This window comes from Taudactylus pleione, unplaced genomic scaffold (assembly GCF_031769625.1).
Source record: "Taudactylus pleione unplaced genomic scaffold, aTauple2 ptg000092l, whole genome shotgun sequence".
Classification (NCBI taxonomy): Eukaryota; Metazoa; Chordata; class Amphibia; order Anura; family Myobatrachidae; genus Taudactylus; species Taudactylus pleione.
The window spans coordinates 16,690,446-16,717,668 of NW_028284494.1; the positions used below are offsets into that span (position 1 = coordinate 16,690,446).

At 44.4% G+C, this 27,223-nt stretch overlaps 1 protein-coding gene across 1 annotated transcript in view; it reads right to left on the reverse strand.

The window, feature by feature from the left end:
- NNT (nicotinamide nucleotide transhydrogenase) overlaps positions 1-27,223 on the reverse strand; it is a 120,058-nt gene that overhangs the window by 67,782 nt on the left and 25,053 nt on the right. The window contains exons 6-13 of the mRNA XM_088469433.1: positions 24,992-25,080; positions 23,233-23,420; positions 21,211-21,344; positions 20,123-20,314; positions 10,442-10,595; positions 10,184-10,345; positions 5,163-5,273; positions 1,850-1,995 (exon numbers count right to left, since the gene is read on the reverse strand). Coding sequence (XP_088325559.1) covers positions 1,850-1,995; positions 5,163-5,273; positions 10,184-10,345; positions 10,442-10,595; positions 20,123-20,314; positions 21,211-21,344; positions 23,233-23,420; positions 24,992-25,080 — 1,176 coding nt within the window. The remainder of the gene's footprint in view (positions 1-1,849; positions 1,996-5,162; positions 5,274-10,183; positions 10,346-10,441; positions 10,596-20,122; positions 20,315-21,210; positions 21,345-23,232; positions 23,421-24,991; positions 25,081-27,223) is intronic.

Consider the following 27,223-nt stretch of genomic DNA (forward strand, 5'->3'; position numbering starts at 1 on the left):
TGATTAATTCAATCCCGGGATTGAGATTTTTTCAATACGGATTCCCGGGATTACACTCCCTACTGTTCAGCATCTCTGTGGAGCATACCTTTAAGTAGTAGTTTGGGAACACTTACATATAAAACAAATAACGGTAAGGGTTTATCTATCCATCTATCTATCTAAAAGACAGACGAATGTGATCTATTAAACAATATTTAAGTAATCTTACACATAGTTGGCACAAAGTACAAATTACCATTACAAGGAACGCTGGCCCCCTATCTTCATATCTTCAGTAAACAGATTAGTGACATTTTAAATGACTTAATACATACATTGCACTCATCATCGTGTCCGATGTCATAAGGATTGCAAAGGACCTCACTGAAGTGATACAGCCCATCTTACCAAACATTTGTGTTTAATAGGGCAGGGAATTGCTTGGAAAGGAAGGGAGAGGGGAGAGTCATAGCCCGTATATATGAAGCTGGACAGCCCTTGCGATATGCTGGGCCATAGGCCTGATGGCAGCATGTGTGCACCCAATACAAGCAGTGACTGGTAATAATCTGATAGAAACCGATTATCGATCATACGCGGCTGCTGACAGCCTGGGCGCAGTCGTCATCATCATCATCACTGCGCCGAGAGGCCCCAGTGACTCTAGAAGTGATGAGCTCCTCACCCTGAGCAGCCAGATGTGCCCGCGTGTGCCCGCATTAATGTTTCCATCTCTCTCAGCGCTGGGGCAAATCTTTTTGCAAACTATTTAGAACATTATTATCTATGAATCAATCATTCTAGCTCTTTGTTCTGCTAAGGTCTACTTTGACATATATATTACTTTATTAATGCTTCATCTTTACTTCCCCTCCAGATGTGGACATAAAACTGACGCCAAGGGTGTACAATGCAATTTTTAAATCACATTCAAGTACCCCCCCCCCCCAAAAAAAAAAACTTCTGCTTTTACATGTAGTGCACACACCCTCCCAGTTTTAAATCTAATCACAGATTTTCAATGTGCCTTTATGTTAGATTTGCTACTAACCCTAAATGAAGCCCGTTATTAGGAGTCACTTACTAGACTCCAGTTACAAAAAAAGAAAGAAAGAAAAGGAGTATAGGTAAAAGACAAGTACACGTACACACATAGCGGAGGCAGCCATATTCATATAAGGAACTGGGACTAACACTAGTTCCTAGTAAACAGATGAGATACATACAATAGTCATGAAATGGTTCAGCACACCTGCTGCTACTACGAGCAGACAACAAAGAGCCTCAGAGCAGTTACCTGTCAGCAGAGAATTAATACACCCTAGTCTGGATGGGTATTGGTTCAGCCAATAAAAAGCTGCCTCTATTGTAGGTTATAGTAAGAGATGTTCTCCCACTAGTGATGTCAGTGGGGCCGGCCCCAGACGGTAGGCGTTCCCATGGGAACGCCTCCGTCTGGCAGCCACGCCCCCAGCACGCCCACCAAAGGGGGCGTGCTGTCACTCACCATCGATAGCACGCCCCCTTTGGTGCGAGACCCAGAGCGACAGCTTGGCTGTCACTATCCGGGTCTCGCGCATGCGGTAGGGTCTCGTTGCCGCAAGCCCTGGAGTGATTTTGGCTCTATCAGAGCCAAAATCACTCCCACTGATATCACTAGTGATGTCAGTGGGGCCGGACCCAGACGGTAGGCGTTCCCATGGGGAATTAATACACCCTATTCTGGATGGGTATTGGTTCAGCCAATAAAAAGCTGCCTCTATTGTAGGTTATAGTAAGAGATGTTCTCCCATACCATGACTTATGAAAGCTATCGCCTTATGGTGCGGAGGCAGCTAGCAATCGTTTTCCCAGGAGGACGACTCACCTGCTCGATGTTATATCCACTAAGAAGGGAAGCCCCATATCCCCCCACAAACACACCTCCAGGGAGGAAGTACAGGTAGTTATATTCTGGGGGGTCGGTTGGACGTTTGAACATGTCCAGCATTCTCTGCGTCACCAGGAAACCACCTGCAGAAGGAGGAGAGAGACAGAAAAACTTTACAGGCTGTGTTTGAAATATGACAGGTGTGACGGGTACACACTCCACTATGTATTAAGTGTTTTGTCGTTTTGAGGCGAATCGGAGCAACAAATCGTCCAGTGTGTACACACTATTGCGCTCTCCCGTTCGTTGTTCATCGCATCTTCAGATCTACCTGCAGTGCAGATCTCAAGATCCGGGTGGCTGACACCAGGCATCTAGATACGGCACGGGGGGGGGTTCACGATATATCGGGTAGTCGTACACCGGATCTAGCAGTGTGTACGGACCGCCTGATATATATCGTGCCTTCTCATCTGCCTTCGCTGGGAACACAAATCATCTAGTGTGTACCCGGCTTTAGTAGCGGATTGGTTGTTACCTTCATCTCCGTCCATTTTATCTCTCTCCAAGGCTTTAGTACATAACCCCATAGTCCAAGCAGTGGAGCCGGGACTGGATTGTGAACAGACCCTGCAGCCACAAGATAAACACAGGAGGAGTGCGTTTATGATTGCTTGTGACGGCACTGGAGTGCGAGCCTTAGAAGTGGGTGTCGTTGTGCTGGGAAACCCTATATCCCTGCTATTGCTACCGCTTCCCTACTACTTGGTGTTGGAGAGCACGTTTTACGGAGCTGTGGGCCTGATTCAGAGCCGGACGCTCTGACCAGAGCGCTCGCTCTGAATCAGGGCCCTCCTACCTCTTATTGGAGCGGCCTTTTGGACGCTCGCATAGCTGTGGGTTACCACCCACAGCTTATGCAAGCGTCCATGATGATGGTCGCGATGGTCAAGACCATCGCGACCATCGGGCTTGCGACGAGACCCTGCGGTAGGGTCTCGCTGCTGCCGCAAGCCCTGGAGTGATTTCGGCTCTATCAGAGCCAAAATCACTCCCACTGACATCACTAGTGTCAGACGGTAGGCGTTCATGGGAACGCCTCCATCTGGCAGCCACGCCCCCGGCACGCCCACCAAAGGGGGCGTGCTGTCACTCACCATCGACAGCACACCCCCTTTGTTGCGAGACCCATAACAACTGCTACCCCATCGTTATTTGGGTCTCGCGCATGCTCACGACGGAGCTCCCTCCATTGTGCGCATGCGCACTAGGGCTCAGCGCTCGCGAGCGGGTCAGAATCAGGCCCTGTGATCGCAGGAGCGAGCGTATGAAGCGGGCGCGAGTTTGGTTTAAAGAGAGCCATGTCTACAAAGGAGGTGAATGAGAGGTGTGGGGTCTCTTATTTTGTTTCAATAACGGAGGGGGGGGGAAGAGCTTGTCTGCATCCCTTTCCTAACCTAGAACATAGGTCTGTGATTAGGATTTCCAGAGCAAGGATGCATGATAGCGAGTCTCCCATAGCTCTGTCCTGTTATGTAACTGCAGTGGCAGAACACCACGGACCCTATTCTATTTGATCGTTAATCACTTCACATGTCCTTGGCTTATACTTAAGTCGGTTTTATCTACAGCACAGTATTGCAAATGGGCTACATTCAGCAAAGCTTGTGCTCATTACACACTCCTGCTTTAGATTTGCAGAGTAGATCTGCTTGGCTCTATTTGTGACAACCATTTAAAGAATGACTTACACAAAGACAGTGAGTAAGGGAAAGCAATATTCTGGCAAGAATTAGCTTTGGCTCAATTAGCATCATATAATTTCCATGTTGAATTTATTATTGAAGAATTTCTATGCTGATGCCAACAAAATCACTTTCCTTGTTAATTCGAGCACTGAAGCAATGACCCCCCCTCTCCAACCCCCATTTCCACAGGGAGCGAAAAACAAAAATGCTCCAGCTCCCTGATGAATGGATCCTTACTCCCCTAAGTGACAAGCAGCTAGATTTACGAAGCGGTGGCTGCAGCTCTTTCGGCAGTTGTGACCTGGCAGTTTAAAGCGCCATTAAAATTAGTGCCATGCTGCGCTTTGCACCTCTCACTACTGGCGCAGCGGCTTGCAAAAGCCGTAGCTTCATACATCTAACCCAGTGTGTCCTATTATATTGCCCACCCTCAAATATGTATTATCTCACATATACAAACTGCATCAAGCTTTATTAAATGTAATACAAAATGATGTCTTTTGTGTTGTTACACTATGTCAGGTTTTTATTTTGCCAATAAATGGGTCAGAATTAATTTAAATACTATCTAACATTATTTTTAATCATGAATACCACAAAAATAAAATGTGTGTAATAGTACACCAGTCCAGGACCTTGGCAAAAGTAACCGCAGCAAGTTTTATTAGCAGCACAAAAATAAACAAAGCATAAAAGTAAATCATGGCCTGTCCTACTCTAACTAAACAAAATGATTCCCTCTCTCAGAGTGGAAGGACCTAAGGTTCCTCTCACAAAACATAAGTCTTTAGCACAGAACTTACAATCAATAGCTAGTGTCCTTCAACAGGCCTCTCATCTGTTCCCCAGGCAGTGAGAGGCTGACTACAGAGACTGGCACACCCTTTATCATCCTCTCACAGGTGGTCTGGCAATCAAGGCTGCTAATCAGCTTCTGTCTACCAGACAGAAGCTAAAAACCTGGGGCATACTTACCTCCCATTGACAACCTTGCAAGTGTATTTGACACACACACAACATCTCTATCTATCTATCTATCTATATATTTATTTCAACTCCTATATACGACAAAACTGTATTTAATTATTCTGATGAGACAGCTGCTGGTACTAGGCATTTGCCTGCCCACTCAAGGGCATATCAGGTATAAGATCTTACACAATTGAATACAGGGACGTTGGGCACAGTACATAAGAGTTAATGTAAAAAAAATTATATATATATTTTTCACTTTGTTCGGTTCAATAAGCAAATTAGATTATTATTTTGTTTTATAATGAACAAAAAAAGCTTGAAAATCTACAAACCTAACAATGACAAGTACAGAGACAGCAATCTACGTCTTTGCTTTATTATATGGCGGTTTTGACTGGCAGCAATGAGATTACTGATGACCCTTCGTTTACAAGAATTAATAAAACGGTTTGTGCAAGACTCATTTGCCAGATTTCTGGGCCATCCGGTCCAGATGATAACAACCTCGGGTGATATGCATTTCTTCATTTACAGCTATCTGCTTTAATTGGATTTATTGTGTAAAGCTGCACTGTGCATATTGTTACCTGCAATGTTGATGGAAGACACAAATGCTGCAAGTACAGCAAGACCATCAGGGGTGCTGGAGGGCAGGTAACTGCCTCCCATCAGGGCAAGTCCTCCAACAGCTGTCAGACCTAAACAAGATCATCACAAATTCATGTTACAATAGAGCACTGAAATCACATAACTATCATGATGCCTATTGCTCTCCACAGATATAAAGGCACTGCAATCTGACCATCCCATGCAGCCACTGGGGTATAGAGGGGGATGAAATAAGAGTTTCTACCAGTTGTAAATGTACACGTTCATGATGTCGACATTCAGAACGTCAACAACAGATTGTTGACAGACTGTTTTCGGGTTAGGCTGCAGTTACGGTTAGGTTAAGGATCGGAGGGGGGGGGTTAGTGTTAGGCACGAATGGGGAGACTTGGTTTAGACACTAACGGGGACGGTTAAGGTTAGGCTACAAGAAGGGAGGGTTAGGAGGAGAAGGGGGGAGGGCAAGTATACTTATCCGACCCGTCGGGATACCAACCACCGGGATGCCGCTGTCGGCATTGTGACAGGAGGCATCCCGACAGACGGCATTACATACACATTCCGGAGAATCAACTGTAAAATACATTAACATGCCGACATACTGTCATTGTCGACATTCTGAATGTTGACTTTTTGTACCACATACGTTTTAAAGAGGAAAGGTTCCTGCACCCAACTACACTTCTCCAGTGTCCCCTAATGGATGACCCACAATTGTTGTAGTGATGGTGAGATTCACCCAAAGTGTGGTGGTACACGACTTACCCTGCGTGCTGCTATGAAGGGATAAGAGTGGGTTAATTTTACAAATAATTATTTCATGGTGTTTCCCTTTAATGAAACTAACGCAGTACACCAGGCCCACCTGCCCACAGCAGAACACCATCAGGACTAAACTATTTCCAGATTACTGGGGCCGAAAAGGTGAGGGAAGAACACGGCAGACAACTGCAAACTCATTTCATCAAAATTCATTGTCAAAAATAAATATTACCACCGGCCATGTAAATATTCACTGAATCGTACAGGCAATTACATAGCATACATGCGGCCACCCAAAAAGCTGCCAGCCTGCCCCAAGCCACTATAAATTTAAAGAACTGTTAAATGTTCAGCAGAAATTGCCATAATGAATACATTGTATGTTCTTTTTTCTCTCTCCCTCTGAAAGGATTTTTATTGGAAGAAGAGAAAAGACTTGTGTCCATAACTATTGTTTATAAGCAGGCACAGTTTCATATACTCTGTTCCCCCATGGGGGGGTATGATCACCCCAGCAGGATGTATATTACTAAACTGTGGAGCGCTGGTTAATAAAATCATTTTTAATGAACATGTTCAGAAAGGAGAGTATTGCCAATTCTCAGCAGGGGTCCTGCAAACACTGTATCTAGCTTGAAGAAGAAAAAAAAAATAGGGAGGGAGAGAACAGAGAAAGAGAGATCATCTGCGGCTATGAACATGTGACTGAAGAAAGTTTGAGAAGAAGGAGAAAGTGAAGGGATTATTATTAGACCAACATTTGAATTGAAGATGCTACAGAATATTCCTATACCCAGGGAAAGGCTATGTAGGTGCTTTTTTAAATCTATTTACTTATGCTGGCCATACACTAGTGCGAATTCACGTCGTACGATGAATCGTGTGGAAATCTTATTATTTTTTATTTCTTTTTTTTTTTTTAGGTAGGATTAGATCCGATGCATGCTCCAGCCACTCTTAAAACGTATCGTATGATCAGATGCACAGCCCATCATATCTATCGTTATCGTAGGCAAATCGTGCCGTGTGTTTGTGCTTGCGATGCATCGTGCGTCCGACCGGCGTAATTTCAGTGACATTTTGAAGAAGTGTGTGTTCTTTCAATGACCTCCCCTATTAAACTACAGATCGATCGTATCGTGAGATCGTATATGTACATCGTGTGGCCAGGACTGCCAGGGAGCTGCCGGGGAGTTCAAGGGAAATCGTAAGATGAATTATCTTATGGTGGTCGTAGTAGTGTATGGCCAAAAAGAGATCCACTTTAGATGTATTTGACCAACGAAAGAGGGAGACTGTCATGGCTGGCGAACGAAGCAATCTTGAGTGACTAGCACCCTCGAGCCACCTGACCTTCCAAAGAGTTCAGAGGAGTCTGGGGCAAAAGAGGTAATCCAACTTAAATGGTAACAGGAATACCGGAACCTTGGCAAGACTCTTCTCTAGATACCGTTACCACCTCCGTAAAGAAGAATTTGTGAATTAGGGCCGTGTTCAATTAGAAGCGAAAAGTCAGTTTCCGCGATACTTTTTCACCAATGATGTCATTTTTGCCGATTTCATTTATCCCCGTATTCAATTAGTCCGACTTTTCGCCGGTTGTGGGGTGCAAAATTACAGCAACCCCCCTAAACCCTTTGTACACCCCCCTTGACGCTAACTGCGTCAAAAAACGCAAAAAAAAAACAAAAAACAAAGGACACCCCAAAAAAAAACCCTTGGAAAAAATGGACGAATAAACTCAAAGTGGGGGTACAAAATAAAAAACTAGCGAAATAGCCTTTGGGGGGGGGGGGGTCTGGAAGTATGGGGGAGGTGTTTTGAGAATTGCAGGCGTTTGCTGAAGGTGCGTTTTTGGTGCTTTTTAATGCTTTACTTTAGCAACTTCAAAATATGCTTGCTCCCATTTTAATGTACCCCAAATTGATGGGAATACTTATTTTCCACCAAAAAAAATAACTAAATGCTATTCTTCACCCCTGTCCCAAAGACGCTAAATAGCGCCTATTGAGACCATTCAAAGACCCCAAATACCTTCAGCAGGACTAATGGGGGGTACCCATAGTGAACCCCCATGTCAGAGCATCTTTTTTTTTGGGGGGGGGGGGTGGTGTCAGGTTGATTTCCCCAAAAACGACAGTACTTTTCACCCGTTTGCGTTTCGCCGGGTCCTGGTTTCGCCAATTTCAAATTGAATACAGGGACGCGAGCGATACTTTTTCACACCTGAAACCGGCAATGACGGCAAATAGTCCGGCAACTGACTTTTCGTTTCTAATTCAATACTGGTCTTAGTCTCAACTCCAGTAAATCTGTCTCTGGTGACCCCAAAAAATGCGGCAGGACCTTGTCGTGAAGAGACTACTCACATGGGTTCAGGCGCTGGCATCTCAGAAATTCTGCCCAGTTAGCCATGATCTACATGTAGATCACCGAGATATCAACAATGAATCACATCACGAGTCGTAAGACATGCTTTCATGAATACCTGGGAACAAAGGCCCTCATTCAGAGCCGCACGCTCTGAATGAGGGCCGGGCTCCATTTTCATGGAGCGTCCTCCTGGACGCTCGTATAGCTGTGGGTCACCACCCACAGGCTATACGAGCGTGCTTTGTGATGGCCGCGATGGTCGAGACCATCGCGACCAACGAATTTGCGAGCCGGAGCCTGCGGTTGAGGTTTTCAACCGCAAGCTCCGGAGTGATTTTGGCTCTATCAGAGCCAAAATCACTCCCATTGACATCACTAGTGATGTCAGTGGGCCGGCTTCTGACGGGAGGCGTTCCCGTGGGAACGCCCCCGTCAGGGAGGCACGCCCCCGGCACGCCCACCAAAGGGGGCGTGCTGTCAATCAACATTGACAGCACGCCCCCTTTGATCGGACACAACGAGCGAAGGACTTTCCTTCGCTCGTCGCGTCTGGCGCATGCGCACGACGGAGCTCCCTCCGTCGTGCGCATGCTCAGTGCATAACATCGACCCACTTGCGAGCGGACAGCCGCTCGCGAGTGGGTCTGAATCAGGCCCAAAGTCTGCTTCCTGATTGTCTAGATAAGCCACCATTAGCAATGTATTTGTGTAACCAGGCTCTAACAAAACGGAACCCTGGCTCTTCAGAACGACATTCAGGGGATCTGGGCCAGACAAATTGGAGCGTATTGCCCCCGACATTCCCCATAAACCAACTGAGGCTGCCCATTAATATACAGAAAGAGAGAAAAAATAAAAAAGTCATAAGATCCTGTGCAACTTTCTAAGCTGTATATTTACTAAAGTGCAGTTTTTTAGAAGGGGAGATGTTGCCCATAGCAACCAGATTCCAGCTATTATCTTCTAGAAGGTGTAGATAAATAAGTAGAATCTGATTGGTTGCTATGGGCAACAACTCCACTTCTAAAAACTCACACTTTAGTAAATATACCCCTAAGTGGAGATCTACAAAAAAATGTAAAAGGAGTTAAAAGGAAGAGGAGTCCGTTGGTGTTTCTTTTCTCCAGGGCCTTGTTTCTTTATTGCAAATGGAGGAAAACTATTTGTGTTGCGGAATTCAATCCAATCAAAATTGGGAAGACAGTATAGCACTGAGACAGCCCAGCCATGCCTCTATAGAAGAGAGAATATATATATACTCCACAGGTCTGTCACAACCTTACTAAATATATAGTATGTGTAATTTATATGTACAACCCTTTAAGTCTATAATATTCATTACAGTAAACATGTAACAGTTATGCATTCACTCATAAAACCTTTCCAAAATATTACTACCTGTACATGATGTATAACAGTAAGAGTTTAGTAACCTTGGATGCAATTGTGAGTTTTGGCTGAGAAGAATTGGGGGTCTAGTTACTAAGCAGTGTTAGGAGACAGAGTTAAAAGTGATACGAAAGTGATAAGGTGCCAGCCAATCAGCTCCTAACTGTCATCTCACAGGCTGTGTTCGAAAAATGACAGTTGGAAGATGATTGGCTGGTTCCTTATCACTTTTCACTCTGTCTCCTAACACTGCTTAGTAAATAGACCCCTTGGAGATTACGGAATAACTGCTCCATATTTAAATACATGCAGCTAAATTTTCATTCTTTAATACTGTTTTAGGACTTAACATTCAAGCGCTAAGCAGCACCACTTCATCAACGGCCAGAGAACTTAATGCAGCACTTTCTGATTGCACCAATTCACCATCTTTAATGTCAAAACAAGAATGTTGATGTCAGGAATGGTCACTTACCTGAGATGGCATTAGTTACAGACATAAGCGGGGAGTGTAGAGCCGGTGTGACTCCCCACACGGTGTGATAGCCCACAATCCCAGCCAGACCAAAGGTGGTCACCATCTGAGTGAAGGCAGAATGAGGAGAGGCGATGCCCAGGCCTAAGAGTGTGCCAAGCCCTACGGGAGACATAACAAATATTTCAGTATCGCAGTGCACAGAAAACAAAGCCCCTCTGAGGTGGTGCGAGTATTTGTGGCGTAGCGGCTCCGTACCGGCAGTGTATGCGGTGGCATTCGTCATGGTTTTCCTAAAAGGGGAGATGGCTGCTACCCTCTCAGCTTCCAACTCGGCCACAGATTTCACTTTCACGGTCGACACTGTGGGCATTTTGATGGGTGGTGGCGCTGGAAAGATGGTTTTTCCATCCTAGGGGAAAGCACACAAACAAAATGATGAGGAGAGAGATTGTGTGTCTTACTATCTGGTTCTAGGTCATAGCTTTGGATAGACCTTTCTGGAAGGGGGGGGGGGGGGGGAGATGGGGTTGGGCGCAAAAACTCCTATCTGTAAGGTGGTAAGACTGCTTCAGTAGGAAAGTTGTGCAGATGGGGCAGTGGTGGAGGGGATGGGGGGTATTTAGCAGGTACCTCGAGCACATATTACCTCAAGAATAGCCTGTTGAAGTACTATTGGTAGCCGACACTGTCACAGAAAACTTAACAATACGCTATTATGATGCTTTAGTGTGCTCAGTAAAATTATCGCAGTAACATTAAGGGTCTCATTCAGACCCGTTCGCAAGCGCCAATGCGCTCACAAGCGGGTCGATGTAGAGGCCCCGCGCACGCGCAGTGGCCGCACTGCGAGTGCGCAAGCCCCGAAGCGGGAGAGAAATTCTCGCGCTCGGGGGCTTACCACAAAGGGGGCGGCTGTCGATTGTGATCGACAGCTCGCACCGTTTTGTAGGCGGGGCGGGGCGGCCCCACTGACATCACTCGTGATGTCAGTGGTGAGCTTCCAGCTCGAATAGAGCCGAAAGCTCACTGGGGCTTGCGGCAGACGAGACCCTACCACAAGGATCTCGTTGCAAGCCCCGATGGTCACGATGGTCTTGACCATCGCGACCATGAACCTGGCCACTCGCTAAAGCTGTGGGTGGTCACCCACAGCCTAGCGAGCGGCCAGGAGGGCAGGCCGAAAAATAGATGCGGCCGCCCTCATTCAGAGCGAGCGCGAGCATTTTGCGAGCGCCTCTGAATGAGGTCCTAAGATTGCTATTAATACTTGGGAGAATTAATGATTTGACCATGGGGGCAATCGAACTGTAACAGGTAAGAAACTAAGGGCCGAATTCAATTAGCTGCGATAACCTATTTTCGTGTGTAAACGTTTAATTCAGGTGTTAAAAAAAAACGCGCCATATTTATTTAGCCTCCCAGTTAACGTGCGCCAATTCTACATAGTAGTTAACGTGTCTTTTTTTGAAACCCCTTTAAGCAGGTGAAAGGTTGGGGAAAACCCATATTTTAAAAGTAAAAATGTCAGGATTTGGTTTAGAACCACTGGCACACCCTCTCTAATGATTTAATCAGCTTAATTTGGCCAAATGTCACTTCTGGGGTGAAATTCTGCAAAGTGCAGAATAATGAGTTATAAGATGTGGGAAAGGTATATATGGGTGCTGTATGGATGGGGCGGACGTTTTAAACATTGCAGATGGCTGTTACAGGTGTTTAACGCTTTTTTTTTTTTTCTACTGCGGCTTAAAATGACCCAAAAATAAACTGACAGGCATTTTTATGCACCCCTAATTCTACTATAGCATTTAAATTTGCTGAAAGAGACTTGCTTTCTTTTCATTTTTCACTGTTATTGAAAAATGCTTATAAACCCGACATTTAACACACTTTAAGAACCCCAAATATTTTGCTTTTGGACGCTAAACAGACGTCTATACGGTTACCCTTTATTAGTTTGTATTTTTCGGGAGTACAGGCTGATTACTCCATTTTCACCTATACGTAACGCGTGTAACACCTGCAAGATATCCACGCCCGAATGGTGGAAGACGACTTTTTGTAATTGAATTGGGTGTTGAACGGGAACGCGCATACAGGCGATTAAGGTCATTAACAGGCGATAGGTGCATTAAGTTAACATATGTTAACTTAACATTTTATCGCGGCCAACTGAATTCTCCCCTAAGAAGATTAAACCCTTAAAAACTACTTCTTCAAAAGACCAAATATGACCAGTAAGCGATCAGAGGGGTGGGCAGGCCTTACCTCACTTTTTGTTCGGCAATTTTTTTTTTTTATTTTTTTTTAATAAGGTTCAATACTGAAGTTTGATGTGTGCTGCCAGCATGACCGTAAAATAAAATTTGTACTCGCAATTTATGGCCTCACATTTATTGTGTGATATTGAACTGGTTTTCTAAGAAATAACAAACAATTGTTTTCAAATGAATTTACCCATCCACCAAACGCAATTGATTAAAAAAAAAAAAAAATTGGCACTGGATGTGTTGGAGTTAAATGTGCGCAAACACAAAGCAGACAGGGAATGGCGGTCTGCGCCGCTTGGCCCTACACTGACCATCAGGCTGGCTATTCTTAGACTTGGCATGGGCAGGTGGGATGGCAGCCAGTAATTAAGGCTAATGGTGTGCGATGGGCTTACACCAAGACATTTATTATAATGCTATGTACTTTCAGCTCCATATTAACATTTATTCTCGGCTGGAAGGAGATGAGGCCCGTGCGTCACAAAAAAAAGAGAATTGTAAATCAACTACAGAACTTCATTTATGTAAAAAGAAGAGGCTGCCAATATTAAGGAATCAACAATGCAAAACGCCTAAATAAAACAACATGCAACAATGATCAAGTCTGCTAGAACTTCAGGTATTTGAAATCAAATATGTGGTTTATATGTGTGATAGTAAACTCTCTATTGTGGCCATTATATAGGTGCCAGGCCGCAGTACAGAAACCTTTGGCGTGTGTCCCAAACCCCCTCATCCCCTAAAATGAACCTCCTCATCAGGGGGCACATTATTCCGGTTTAAAAAAAAAAATTCCCTCAAGTAGCAGCTAAACGCACCACTTACATACGTGTTCTACCGTTGCGGCAACAAATCTAGTAGACTGCTCTCTAATCTTCTCCGAGGTCACCGCCCCTCGGTAAATATTACTGCTTTAACCACTTGCCTGGCGCGGCCACATTGTTTGCGACCACACCTGAATGTGCGTTACCCGACATGGTTGCAAACAATTCGACCACTCAGAAACGCCCACTGGGAAAGCTGCCGGAAGATAATGTTCCTAAAGCCGCCAATAGCAGAGAGGAACCTCCCCCACAATGTCTGCTGTGCTGCCGAACACTGCTGATCAGGCAGCCCGGCTGAAATCCCCCCTCACTCCCCCCACCCCCACAGCGGTGTTGCCAACTCTGAAATGTAAAATAAGCAACGTATAAAGTAAAAAACAAGCCCAAACCAATCTCTTTGTCCTCACGCTCTACCTGCCTAACATCCTTTATTCCCCACTTCACTAACAAAAATGTTAGTGTATGCACAGCCTTATTATCTGCCTATATTGCTTTTCTCCCTCTACACCAGCCTCCATATTTTTACCTCCTCCCTCTTTTCATAACGCATTCCCTTGCCAGTCTTCAGCTGGGTACACACTTGCCGATGTGTGTACCCAGTGATGCGACGCCCGACCACGCAATATATATATATCGGGCGGTCGATATATACTGCACAATGCGATGACCGAATGCCCGATATGTCGGGCACCGGCTCCATCCACTTAGCCAGCGTCGGCATCTAGGTCGATCCATCGGCCCTACATGCAGGCCGACAGAATGACCCCAATGGGACGACCTGCGGGAGTGCGCAGGGTCACGCATAGTGGGTACACACTGGCCGATGTGGACGATATGTCAGCCCGATCAGCAGGATTGGGTGACATATCTAGTGTGTACCCACCTTTCCTTTACCTGACTCCTCTCACCCCTCTTCTTTACCTCCTTCATTCCTGTTACCTGTCTAATTCTATTATCTCTTCACTATAACAGCCTCAGTAATTATAACTCGCTCCCATGTACCTGCCTCATTTCCATCATCTAGTTTACCTTTCCTTCTTGCCTGCCCCCCTCCAACTTCACCCTGTCCACTGTCCTCTATTCCCCAGACACAGCCTCCCACCCCCCTCAGTCACTGCTGGTGTAAAAACACACACACACATAAACTTACCTCCAGGGGCGCCTCAGCAATGCACACACAAAAACAAGCCCAAAAACAAGCTACCTTAAAAAAAGAAGCCCAAAAACAAGCAACTAGCAACCATGATAAAAAACAAGCAACTCTTGAAAAAAAAAAAAAAAAAAAAGAGCACAATTCCGCTTGTTATAAGCGGACTTGGCAACTATGCCCAGCAGCTGCAGAGAGGAGCAGCCGCTGGGGAGATATAGAGTTGTGAAAATCCCCATTAACAATATTCCGATATTTCGGCCGGTTGATGTTTTATAAACAATCTGTGTTCCAAAAAAAAAATAAGAATAATATTTAATAAATCGTATTGGATAAGAATTAAAATAGATGTTCTTGACCTAAGTCAGTCATAAAAAAAACCTGACAATTTCTGAGGGTATTTTTAAAAAAAATAAATAAATAAATATTAGCCAGTTAGGCTGAGCGCACAATACAGGTAGATAGTGCTCATGTTATTAGACTCTCACTATTAAAGACTATTAAACTACCTTATATTCCCAGGCCTCTATCCCAGACAACAGTAATCCTGCCTTTTGGGAGTCACTCACCTAAGCTCAGGTTACTTGATCTACAGGCGGACATACTGATGGTCCCGATTACTGAAGTATTGAGAGTTATTACATCCTTGAAAAGACCCTGGTGGGGAATTTTACCAAATTCTCATATACGGAATGACTCCCACATTATACCTGGACACACATGATTGGCAAGCTTGATGGACAATATTTGATAGAAACACACAGTGGAACCTTTTTGTCTTTAATCACATTCTTAGTTTGTATTGTATTCATCAGTAGTTGTCTGTTAATGTAGGTTTTTAAATATTTCGCTGTATACATTTACTGTAAAGAAATAAAAGTTCTAGTTTAACGGAAACTATTGCGCCACAAGAAAGACATCTCCTGTTTGTCCTTTCGATTTGAATGACTCCCACATTGACCAGCTTTTTATAACGCCATAATGGATAGAGGCTCAGGACCTCATTCAGAGTCGGTCGTTGCGGCCGCACGGTCGTAGGGGAAAAGGGGCCGGATATGCAAATTAAGCGATCACAAGTTGCGGTCCTAAGATGAGATCGTTAGCTGAACGACCGAGGGTAAGAAGCGGCCGTAAGACTACATCACGCCTCCTTCTCGATCACAACACACGTCATCTCCTGGGATATAAGGATTAATCGCTTAAGGTTGACCATACCCTCTCTTAAGCACTACGATCAGGTCAGTGTACAAACCACCCATGTCACGTGTGCCATGACACTACTTTGTTAATTATGCACTCCCATAAAACGCAGTTCGCATAATTAGGCACGCCTGCGTTCGGATCTCCACTCCCCCCTTTTTAAGCACCTTCCCGTTACCACCCACAAACGGTTCATTCTGTCACTCAAACTACCGACCTGGCTGTGTTCAAGGAGAGAGAAATTTCTGATCGTAACAGCTAGTTTACGCACGCGCATTGCGAACTTTACGCATGCGCAGTTTAGCGAACATCGGTGGCGTACGACCGTGCGGCCGCAACGACCGATTCTGAATGAGGTCCTCAATCCCCTCCTACGTCAACGCGGCATTAGTGAAAGTCTTACCAAAGCCCAGCAGAAGCTTCAAATTACCATCTCCCTATAGGCCAATATTCCTACATTCGGGGATCCGGACCCTTTATCCTTTAGTCTCAGAGAAACCTTTCAACATGGTAACATGGAATCATCTCATTGAGACCCTAGGGAGGTTTGGAGTCCCTGATGCCTTTGTGCTCCAGTCCTTATAATCCCTATGCGCAAATTATAGCGAGCGGCTATTTATTGTCCTCTGTCGCGGTGCAGCGGTGGACGAGGCAGGGGGGCCCCCCCTCTCCCCAGCCCTGGAACCTCTAGCCAGAACCTGCATGCGAAATACTACAGTACGTTAGTGTCAGAGGCTGTGACCCTGTAACGTAGCATTTTGCACAGCCGCAGTCGTACGCAGGCATGCCGCATATCATTTTAATCAGCTGCTTGTGCATCCTATTCACATTGTCATGCAAATAAGACGCATTTGAAGGTTAAAAGTCACACGCAAATACGCTCGGCGCTACCAAGTCACTCCATGGCATGGCGCAACTAGAAGGGCTGTTTAACGCACAAGGAAGTAAGATGGATGTGGACACACCTGTATGTTTGCGAATTTCTCAGATCTGCTCCGATTTCACAAGCAGATTTTGGTGACGGAGATGCGTCGTATCCCAAATTCGCAACTGCAGTTTCGAAATACACCTGATTTGACGGATCTCGCACACGCCGCAACACGACTAGTTACACCAACTAATGACAAAATGCAAGCAAACGCGATTCTTTGTAAATGTGCATTTTGCGGCGCAAAACGTTGCGGTGATAAGGTGCGATAATGGATCACATCCCAACACGATTCTTAGTAACTCCCACCCCCCCCACAAATCCCTCAGCTCCTCTAAACTACAGGAAATGCCCTTTTAACTTATCCATAGAGCTTATTATTTGTCACAGTTGCCGTGAGTACATGGTAGAAGGGAGTCTGGCCATTGACTGAAGTGTTCCATTGAGAACGCTACTCAATACTCAATGGGTTCTGGTTTTATTGTTTATTAATCAAACTTCTCAAACACATTGCGGCTTTCCCCTATTCCTTTGTTATTCGCTCACTTTGGCATATGGCAAGAGACCTCTGATATTAGACCTATTACTGCTCTTTTCAGAAGTAACGCCGTTCGGGCGCTAATTGATCCATGCGATTGTCGAAAAACGGGGATTTTTCGCCGATTATCCCCGATATTTTTTTCTCCCTATCCTATTATTTTGGGGCGAAATAATAGGATAGTTCGCCCATCAACACATAGGAGCCGCGATAAGCTTGCGAATTTATGTGTTCTCGCCCTTTCTTGGGCGAAAAAAACGACACTGATCGTGGATTATTTTTCGGGACACATCAGGTCCCGAAAAAAAAACCCTGATAAGTGCCGTTGTCGGGCAGACTTCGGAGCTAATTGGATAGCCCCGAGCGAGCTAATTAGCCACGGTAATTTACAGCGGCTAATTGGATATGACCCTTAGCTACCTAAGCAAATAAAATTATATTAGGTAGATGGAATAATATATGTGCCCCCTACCATTGGTGAATTGGAAGCAGCATTATTAGACTATGCTGACTGATAGGCGTAATGGCTTTTCTGATATTGACCAAGGTGTGAAGCACTTTTCTAACAAATGGAAACCATATCTTATCACCCTCCCTTCCCTGGTGCAAACGAATATATGTAACATTTTCCAATCAACGACTTGGAGGGGGGGATTCAATTACCGCTATAAGCCGCTTTTCTGCCCAAAAAAACGGCTGTACTTATTGCGCAATCCTATTACTTTTTGCGGGTACAAATTCTCCATACCATTTGGCACAAACAGTTTTAACCACCTCATTGATAGGTGCAAAGTTGTGCAAAACCCCTATTTTTTGTTAAATGATGTAAAAATAATTTATTTTGGCCAATAATGACACGCCATTTCTGGGGTGAAAAAGTACAAAATGTTCTAAGGGTTAATTGATGTGGGACAGGTATATGGGGGTGCTATATGAGTGGGATAGGTATATGGGGTTGCTATATGAGTGGGATAGGTATATGGGGGTGCTATATGAGTGGGACAGGTATATTGGGGTGCTATATGATTGGGACAGGTATATGGGGGTGCTATATGATTGGGACAGGTATATTGGGGTGCTATATGAGTGGGACAGGTATATTGGGGTGCTATATGAGTGAGATAGGTATATGGGGGTGCTATATGAGTGGGATAGGTATATGGGGGTGCTATATGAGTGGGATAGGTATATGGGGGTGCTATATGAGTGGGACAGGTATATTGGGGTGCTATATGAGTGGGACAGGTATATCGGGGTACTATATGAGTGGGATAGGTATATGGGGGTGCTATATGAGTGGGATAAGTATATGGGGGTGCTATATGAGTGGGACAGGTATATTGGGGTGCTATATGAGTGGGACAGGTGTTTTTAAGATTGTAGGTGGGTGTTAGAGGCAAACTTAAAAGTATATTTAAATGTCACAAATACATACTTACAGGCATTATAATGCACCCCCAATTAAAAAAAACACACCACATTTTGGCAAAAAACACTTACTTTCAATCATTACTTCACTGTGTTATGGCGCATACACACGGTCAGATGAACGATTTTACCAACGATTTGAATATCATGCAGTATAAAAATGAATGAAATTGGCAAAATCTGACTGCAAACACAAACGGGAACGCGCATCGCTCATCGTTGCAGGCCCATATGTCAGATTTTCTTTCAGATAGGAACGATTGGACAATATTTAAAATCGTTATCGTTCATATCTGACAACAAATCTGGCTGTGTGTATGCAGCATAAGAAACATGATTATAACAGCCATTTGACACATTTTAAGAACCCCATATACTTTTATTATAGCCCTTGATGCTCTCCTATATTGTGACCCTATATCAGTTTGGCTTTTCTTTTGGTGTACAGGCAGATTTTCTCTAATTCTACCAATACTGATCGTGGCAAAATACACTAAAAATGCCAGCGACTTTTGAAATAGGATTGCGCAAAACATACAGACGTCCATAGTTGCGATAAACGGTAAAAACCTGTGAAAGGGTGCGATAACCTAATGTGCGTTCATTTATCACGGCTAATTAAATTCCCCTTAGTATCCGCTTAGACAATTAAAGTTAAGTTTCAACAACACTGGAAGGGAATTACACCACTAAATCTCCTTAAATGCTTCTGATTTGTGAAAAACATGTCCCTTGTCTTTATCTCCCTTTTACTTTCTAGCTTTCCCCATTTTTGTTTTAATTACAGTAATATGCTAAAAATACATCCCTGTGATTATACATCATGCTTAGACTGTAGGCTCTCACGAGCAGGGCCCTTCTTCATTCATACCATCATCTTTTCCCCACTGTCTACATTGACACCTATCCCTTGGGTGCTGCCACCTTGCTGCACATTTGGGTATTACAGCAGCTAATGCAGCAATGTTTATAAACCATCTTTTGTACTGTAAGCCTTATTTTCTTTTTTTATTCATACTGCTTATGTACTTTGTAAAGGCGTTGGAGCCATTGTGGCGCCATATATAATAAATAATCTTTCATCTATTTTATGTAATACTTCTCATGGCAAACTATGTTTTTCTATTTTTGAATTGAATATTTTAGATCTCATGGTTTCATCTCTGTATTAAACTCCGAGCGGTTTCCTCTGGAAATGCTTAAATAAAATGTTTAGAACAAAAAAAGAGAAAGGTACTAAGCTATTGAAATGGGTTGTGTCCAGATGGTGTCACACAAAAATATTTGTTTTGCTCTGGCAGCTCTTAAAGAGCCACACAAAAACATTTCGGACCAGCAGGAAAACAACTGAAGCAAACCCGTAGTTTATAGAAATCTAGGTCATCACTGTTGCACCTGTCACATTAGCCAAGTACCCATCACATAAGTTCCTAAAGAGATGGTTTAGATATCACAGAGCTTTTCAGGCAAAAACAATCTGCTCTGAAATATTGCAGCTTTTAAATGGCAAGTGAAAACTGCTCGTCTGACACCGACTTTACGGTACAGAAACCGTCCTTCTGGAGAAGTTCTTGTTAATAGATCTATACATGTGCACTTACCTTCATGACCACTGTTCCTCTAATCACGTGATCCATGGTTCCGTAATCATACTCGTTTTTTATATCAAAGTAGAAGTTGTCTTTATCTGGACTGATTGCCTTCAACAGTTTGGTAATGTTGTTGGAGTACAGCGTGCTCGCTTGTGTGGCCATGCGGCTTGGAAAATCTGTGTAGCCAATGTGCGTCACTCCCTGGTAACAAATTTGACAACCACATTACAAAAACCCAAGTAAAAACCCAACACGAAGAACAGTAATTACAAAATACGGACAATTCAAACTTCAAAGCTGCGTGTCTACAATAAAGCTCAAAGATTTAACGTTTGGACTATAGAGTATTTCACAGACAAAAAGATGCCATAAAGACTTGTGGAATCGCTGATGTTTATTTTTCCAATCGCTTATTTGCTGAGAACTTACGGCCTGTTTCCGAGATTTACGCAATGCCAATATTTACGCAAATCGAGCGATTGTTTGCCATTGCGCACGTGCAGCGATTGTATTGCGATTACTTTCGCACAGAGGATTCAAGAGAGTGACAGGTAGTCAGCGCATGGGAGAAGTAACGGGGCGGGGGGTGGTTTAGGCAAACGCAGGCGTCAGGACCTTTTAAATTCCGTTTCATGGGCGTGTGTAAATTAACCAGTGCCATCTCCTTCGCAGCATGAGAGCTCTCTGCGTGTTTGAGTCACATCAGACGTGACTTACAAGCTGCATGGCTGGCCGATCTGCGTCGATGTTACCGATGTTTACGCTGTTATGAGAAGGCAGCAGTGGGCGTCCCTATACTCGGCTAAGCTATGAAAGGCATTAGCATATTTTAGCAACTGCGACCAGTACGAGATTGCAGTTGCAACTGCATTAGTGTAAATCTTGGAATCAGGCCCTTAAGTCTATGGACTGTCAGCCACATTCTGAATCCCCAGCATATAGTCCATGGTTAGGCAATCTGAGAGTTCTGGTTACACAAGAGTTGGAGAACCAGTCGTTTTCTGATCTAGTGTAAAGGACCTCACCAGGAGCTGTTCATATATAAAACTAAATTGTACAGTGCTGGAATGATAAAACCTTGTATAAAGCGGACGTACCTTACGGACATACAGCTCCCCTGGTTTGGTGGTTTCAATGTTTCCCCCAGCCTCCGACGCCAGATCGACCACAACTGAACCTTCCTTCATCAAGTCAATCATGTCTTTACGGAACAAAATGGGCGCTCTTATACCTGTGTACATAAAAACGTATAGCACAATGACGCCGCTTCATTTATTCATTATAAACAAAACAATAAATTATATATATATATATATATATATATATATATATATATTAGGGATGTGCAGGCTCGGATAGGTTCGAGTTTGCACGTGGAGTTCGGATTTTTCCCTCCAAAAAAACGGAACTCAGAACGAGGCAAAACGTCATCTTACATGGACGAACATCATCATTCCTGGACAAAAGACCAGGAATGATGATGTTCGTCCATGTATGATGACGTTTTGCCTCGTTCTGAGTTCCGTTTTTTTGGAGGGAAAAATCCGAACTCCACGTGCAAACTCGAACCTATCCGAGCCTGCACATCCCTAATATATATATATATACATACACACACACACATACATATAAACACCTCCCCCAGCTTGTAAATTGTTACAGTGAACAATATCTAATTTGTGGACCGAGGGCCCGATTCAGTAAGGATCGCAAATTGCGATCGCAGCTGTGAATACATATGAAACGTAGCGGCAAATAACATGCTAACGCTTGCCAGAGCTCAACCAGCATAAAGACGGCCCCACTGCTGCTTTCTCACCTCCCTCCAATGTCGCACTGCTGCGGAAACATCGATACGATCTACACACATCGGCCACTCACGCATTTACAGCAGGTCTGACCAATCGCAGACACCGCAAGTCCCTGTGCACGCAGTGGGTTCGCAAGCTGCGTAGTAGCTAATATATGCCCGCCCAGGTCACTGCGTTCAAACGGACTGGCGCGCCTGCGTTTCTCAGACCTCTCCCCCGTCGCCACCCCCAATGAATGCCATCCTGTCACTCATTCTGCGATGGATTCCTCTGTGCGTCCATAGTCGCAGTGTGATCGCTGTGCGGCTTAGACATCTGCGCAATGGCAAACAATCGCCCGATCTGCGTTGCACTTGTGAACGCTGCTGAATCAGGCTCAGGCGGCAAAAGCAGAGCGAAACCGATAGTGGACAGCCTGCCCTCTAGTGGTGCCCCCAAGCACATACATGGACAAGGGCTATAAAGCCACCATAACACTATGCTCAGTTTGTAGCCACAGGTAACATCACAATGTATAATAATAATCCAAATAACCTATATCAGATTACCACTATTGGGAACACAAGACAGGGGATGAAGGAAGACCTATCTGACACTTGTCATCTCCATCACTGTTAGCGATTGAGTTCTAACATGGGATTCTTTAACTACTTACCTGACGTGGCTGCATGGGATGCCAGTGGGCTATCACCAATACAGTTGCAACCCCTGCACCTATGTCTGCTGCTCCATCTGCCAGTAAATTAAGAGAAAATCTATCCTGATCCTCTGGACCCCCGGGCAGTGATGTATCGGTCTGTGACCGCTGACATCACTGCCAAATCAGCAACCCTGAAGGCTGCGTGAACGGTGATATGTAGCGCACGTGCCCAGAGGTAAAGTTACATTTCAGTGCAAGGAGGGTAACGTAAATTACAGAGTGCAGAGATCAGCTGGAGGATTGTTCTCCTGCCACCTGTGACCTGCTCCGCTCTGCACTGGGTAGGTGTTAATGATAGGCAATGGGATCTATGCTGACTGGGGGTGAATTGGGTTGTTCCACAAACAAAATCATTACTACTGGAGGATTGGGAAGATTCTATTGGCATAAGTATTTACTATGCTGCCACTGGATAGGTCTCTAAAAAGGAGCTGTGTGGAGGAGGGCTAACACCGTTTACCAGTGGAGAATTGGTCACTCCATATTGGCAGGGGAGCTACAGCTACATACTGACAAGGGGTTTTATACGATGCCATTGAGATTTATATTATTGCAGTGCACAGAGAAGTAGAAGAAGAGTATACTCCTTTTATGCTCAGACTTCGTACCAGGAATGAGGGCGGTGGTGATGATGATGTCCACATCTTGACACTGTTTGGTAAAAAGCTTCATCTCAGCTTCAATAAACTCCTTGGACATTTCCTTGGCATAACCACCGGTTCCCTCTCCAGATTCCTTCAAATCCACCTCCAGAGGTTCCGCCCCGATTGACTTAAACTGCTCCAGAGCTGCAGCCCTAGAATACATGCAGAGGACAAGATTCAGCACAAGTCAAAGGTATCATGAATGCTGCACGGCCACAAACCATGTAGAGTTATAGGAGTGACTAAGGCGCAGATTAGCACAGAAGCAAATATAGTGTCGTTTCATTTCTCTAAACGCTGATTGGACAGGACGAGTTATGCAGCTCACATGTATCAGCACTTGTCATCTCTGTAGCTTTTTGCCATCAGTTTTCCTCGAGCCTTTACCGAATAGGCAGCAACATGACCAGTAATTAGCTATACACCTTAAATATCATGAGCCAAGCTATGGGAGTGACTGGAGCTGGCGATATCCCCGCAAGAGGCAGCGGCTGGGCACAAGCTCTGAGGAATGCCCCACATGAGACTCACAAATCAATAAAACAAAGAACCATACCATGTTATATTGCAAAACTAATAAACAAGGCACTACCTATAAAACACAGAACAAACCATTAAAACAGGCTGCACCTATTATATTTTTGAAAGATCTCAAACGTTATAAATCAGCAGAACTGGGTAATTGTTGCATTATAAGCAGTGTGTGTACCTATAAAAGCAAATTTAATGGTGACACTAATATAAACTGACCAGCTTATTATGGATCAGGTTTTTGGAAAATTCTCTGTGTGCGCAATCACCGTCCCGACCATGCCAACTGGCCTAATGCCGGTTACACACTAGGACTATGGATCGGTCAGCATAGCAACCTGCCGTTCTAGTGGCCAATTGGTAAGCCATACACAACGTCGTCATTCACAGACATATCGAGTCGGCCCTGCAGCACAGCCGATGCCGATATATCTGAAAGATATATTGGTGCATCTGGCGCTGTGTATGGGCGAGTCGCCGACCTACCGTACACTAGCAGCAGGGACCAGCCAACACTGACATCACAACTGGGTGGGCAAATTTAAATGCCGTCCAGTTGTGATGGCAGCCCGGACACCTTGAGAGGACAATTGGTAAGGGTGTATAGCTTAAAAATTGGCCGCTGGGATGGCGGATAGGTGTCCTGACTGATCCTTCGTCCTAGTGTGTACGCAGCATACGTGTAGCTGGCTTGGCCTCTACTTTGGCTAATGGGATCATGTACAGTTTGGAAGTCTATGTGTTGGGCACTGATCCATTACTTAGTGACCATGTCATGTGGCCAGATGCGCAATATGTGGTAAGCAATAGTCTTATGTGACCTAAGACATAAAACAAAACAATAGGACACACTATTTAAGGATTATTTCATGATTGAGCAACCAAGTGGTGACATTACCTCCTCCCCTCTCCCATGTGATCCGGGGTACAGTCAGATAGCCAGGCCCCTCATCTTATTAGTAAGGTCAGTGGCATGTAGCACCCGCTAGTTTCCTTTCATTATCTCTTTGTAATTTAGCAGTGATAATATTATGGGGTGGCAGCGCCAACTACAGATTGCTGGCCGGTAACCAATTCTCATTGAATGAAACAATCAGACGGAGACGTTACTGGACTACAGCAACATTTAAACAAACCGCTCCCAGGAAAACAATGACAATGTTGTGTTTCTTCCTATGGCAATGAGACGTACCTGGTGTCAAATCCACGGACAATGGCTCCCATAGATTTAGCAGCTCCTGCAGAAGCCAGGCCGGCAACACCGCCGCCAATAATAAGAACCTACATGACAGGCAAAGGACACGTTCCGCTCATTGTTAGGAATGCAGCATGACCATCTATAACAATACACAGCTTATCTGAACCAAAGCTCCCAGAATCAATTAGCCAATGATAAGAATTGTCTGACAGATTAACATAAAACAGGAGTATCAATTACTAGCCAGTCAAGGCAGACATGACCGATCCTTCTATAAAGGAACTTTTCAATTCACCCCCCACCATGCAAGATTGCCCCGTACATGTTAGAAGATTTAATAAACGACTAAATGTTTCATTCCGTCCCTCGTTAAACTACAAAGCCCCCCATGTGATACCATGTGATTAGGCGTGCAGCATGGCCAATCACACAATATTGCATGCAATCCGTGGAAGCACGCAATCGCGGCTACACATTAGATGATGTGCCCGATATATTGCTCTGATCCACCTCAAAACATTACATCGGACAATATACTGTCCAATGTGTACCCAGCCTCACTAACAGCAACAATAATATGAACACATCTTCTGATCTGTTGTCAGTGACACAAGGAAACTTGAGATGCATCAAAAAGTTGAATACAGCACAAGAAAGAATGCGGATTTCTTCTCACTTTCAGTTATTCATTCTCAGACTAGTTGTGTGACCCTCTCTGATCACAACCTTCATCACCAAACTCTATTTCACATTTAGGTGGGGTGCTGGGTCTACCATGAATAAATCTCTCTCATAGTTTGCTCTTTACACTAACCTCAACACATTTTAATTATTGCTCCCATTATAATTTCATGCATCCATTCGTGTCAGCCCTAGAAATTTCCTACAAAATGTAAGTTGTTCTACCAGGAACAACGACAGCAAAACTGAATACTTTATGCCAGCTCTGATGTTAGATGGTGAGGAACAGAATGGAAATAATTTAGGGGGGAGAATTATCAAATCTAGGAGAGAAAATGGAAAAGCTGCCCAGTACCAATCAGCTTCTAACTGTCATTTTACAGTCTGTGCCAGAAAAAATGACAAATAGAAGCTGATTGGTTGTTATGAGCATCTTCCCAACATTATCCATCTCCAAAGCTGGATATGTCTCCCCCTATCTCTCGACCAAGATTTGATACATCTCCCCCTTCATTTGTGGAGCTTAATGTTTTCCCAGCAGTCCCCATTTGGCACATACTGTAAACGCAGCTGGTTTGACATCAACCCACGATGCACTAATTTGTGCCTGTCAGGGAAGCACTCTGCCTGGGGCCCCGTTCTTTTACATGGTGAATTATAATATCCTTATATTTTACAGCAGGAGATACTCATCGGTCGTTTGCATCCAGGAATCAGAGCCAGGACTCTCTGGTAAATGAGAGGACTATTGTATTTTATCTCACATGTCTAGTACACTGCACATTTTCCAGGTACAACAAAACATAATGAAGTCATTCATGAGTTACAGGTTCCATAAAAGTACCATACACACGCGCCCGTCCTACCCGACCGTCTGGAAAATATCTGGATGTTTTACTTTAGAATCAGGGAGGAGCACAAGTCAAAATACACTTCCTTTTTCTAATTCATTGATCAGATGGCAGGAGAAAGTGACAGGTGCACATTACTATGCAGAAGCCTATATGCAGGACCAGGCAGTAGGTAAAGTGTGTGGCTCAGGCCTGGAAGAACTTCAGGAGCAGATGATTCATCTCTGGGCACTATGTACATATGATCGCTGTCTCAGAGTGGTTTGGGCTGCAAGAATGTGATTTTTGAACTTCATCCTTTTTGTGAGGCTCCAAGTATGTAATGTAGAAATAGTCCACTAGAGGGGGCACTGCTCACACATTAAACTTTTTTTTTTTTTTTTTTTGCAAGCATGACATCTGTAATCTGGAGTGACTGTACTCTTATTCAGTGATGGGCAACAGAGACTCTGGGGCCACATGTAGCCCTCCAAGCCTTCACGTGCAGCCTCCAGCTCCTTCTTACTTAACTGGCAGATTTGTAATGCTGGTTTAAAAGACCTGCTGATATATATCATTACAGATGGGCTTCTCTTTCAATAGGAGATGTATTCGTTTTTTTCTTACCTTTGTAGATCTTATTTCCATGTATTGCTCATCTCGCGCATTGTAGCGTGCCCAAGATGGCTGCCTCGCGTATCTTGCCTAGTATTTT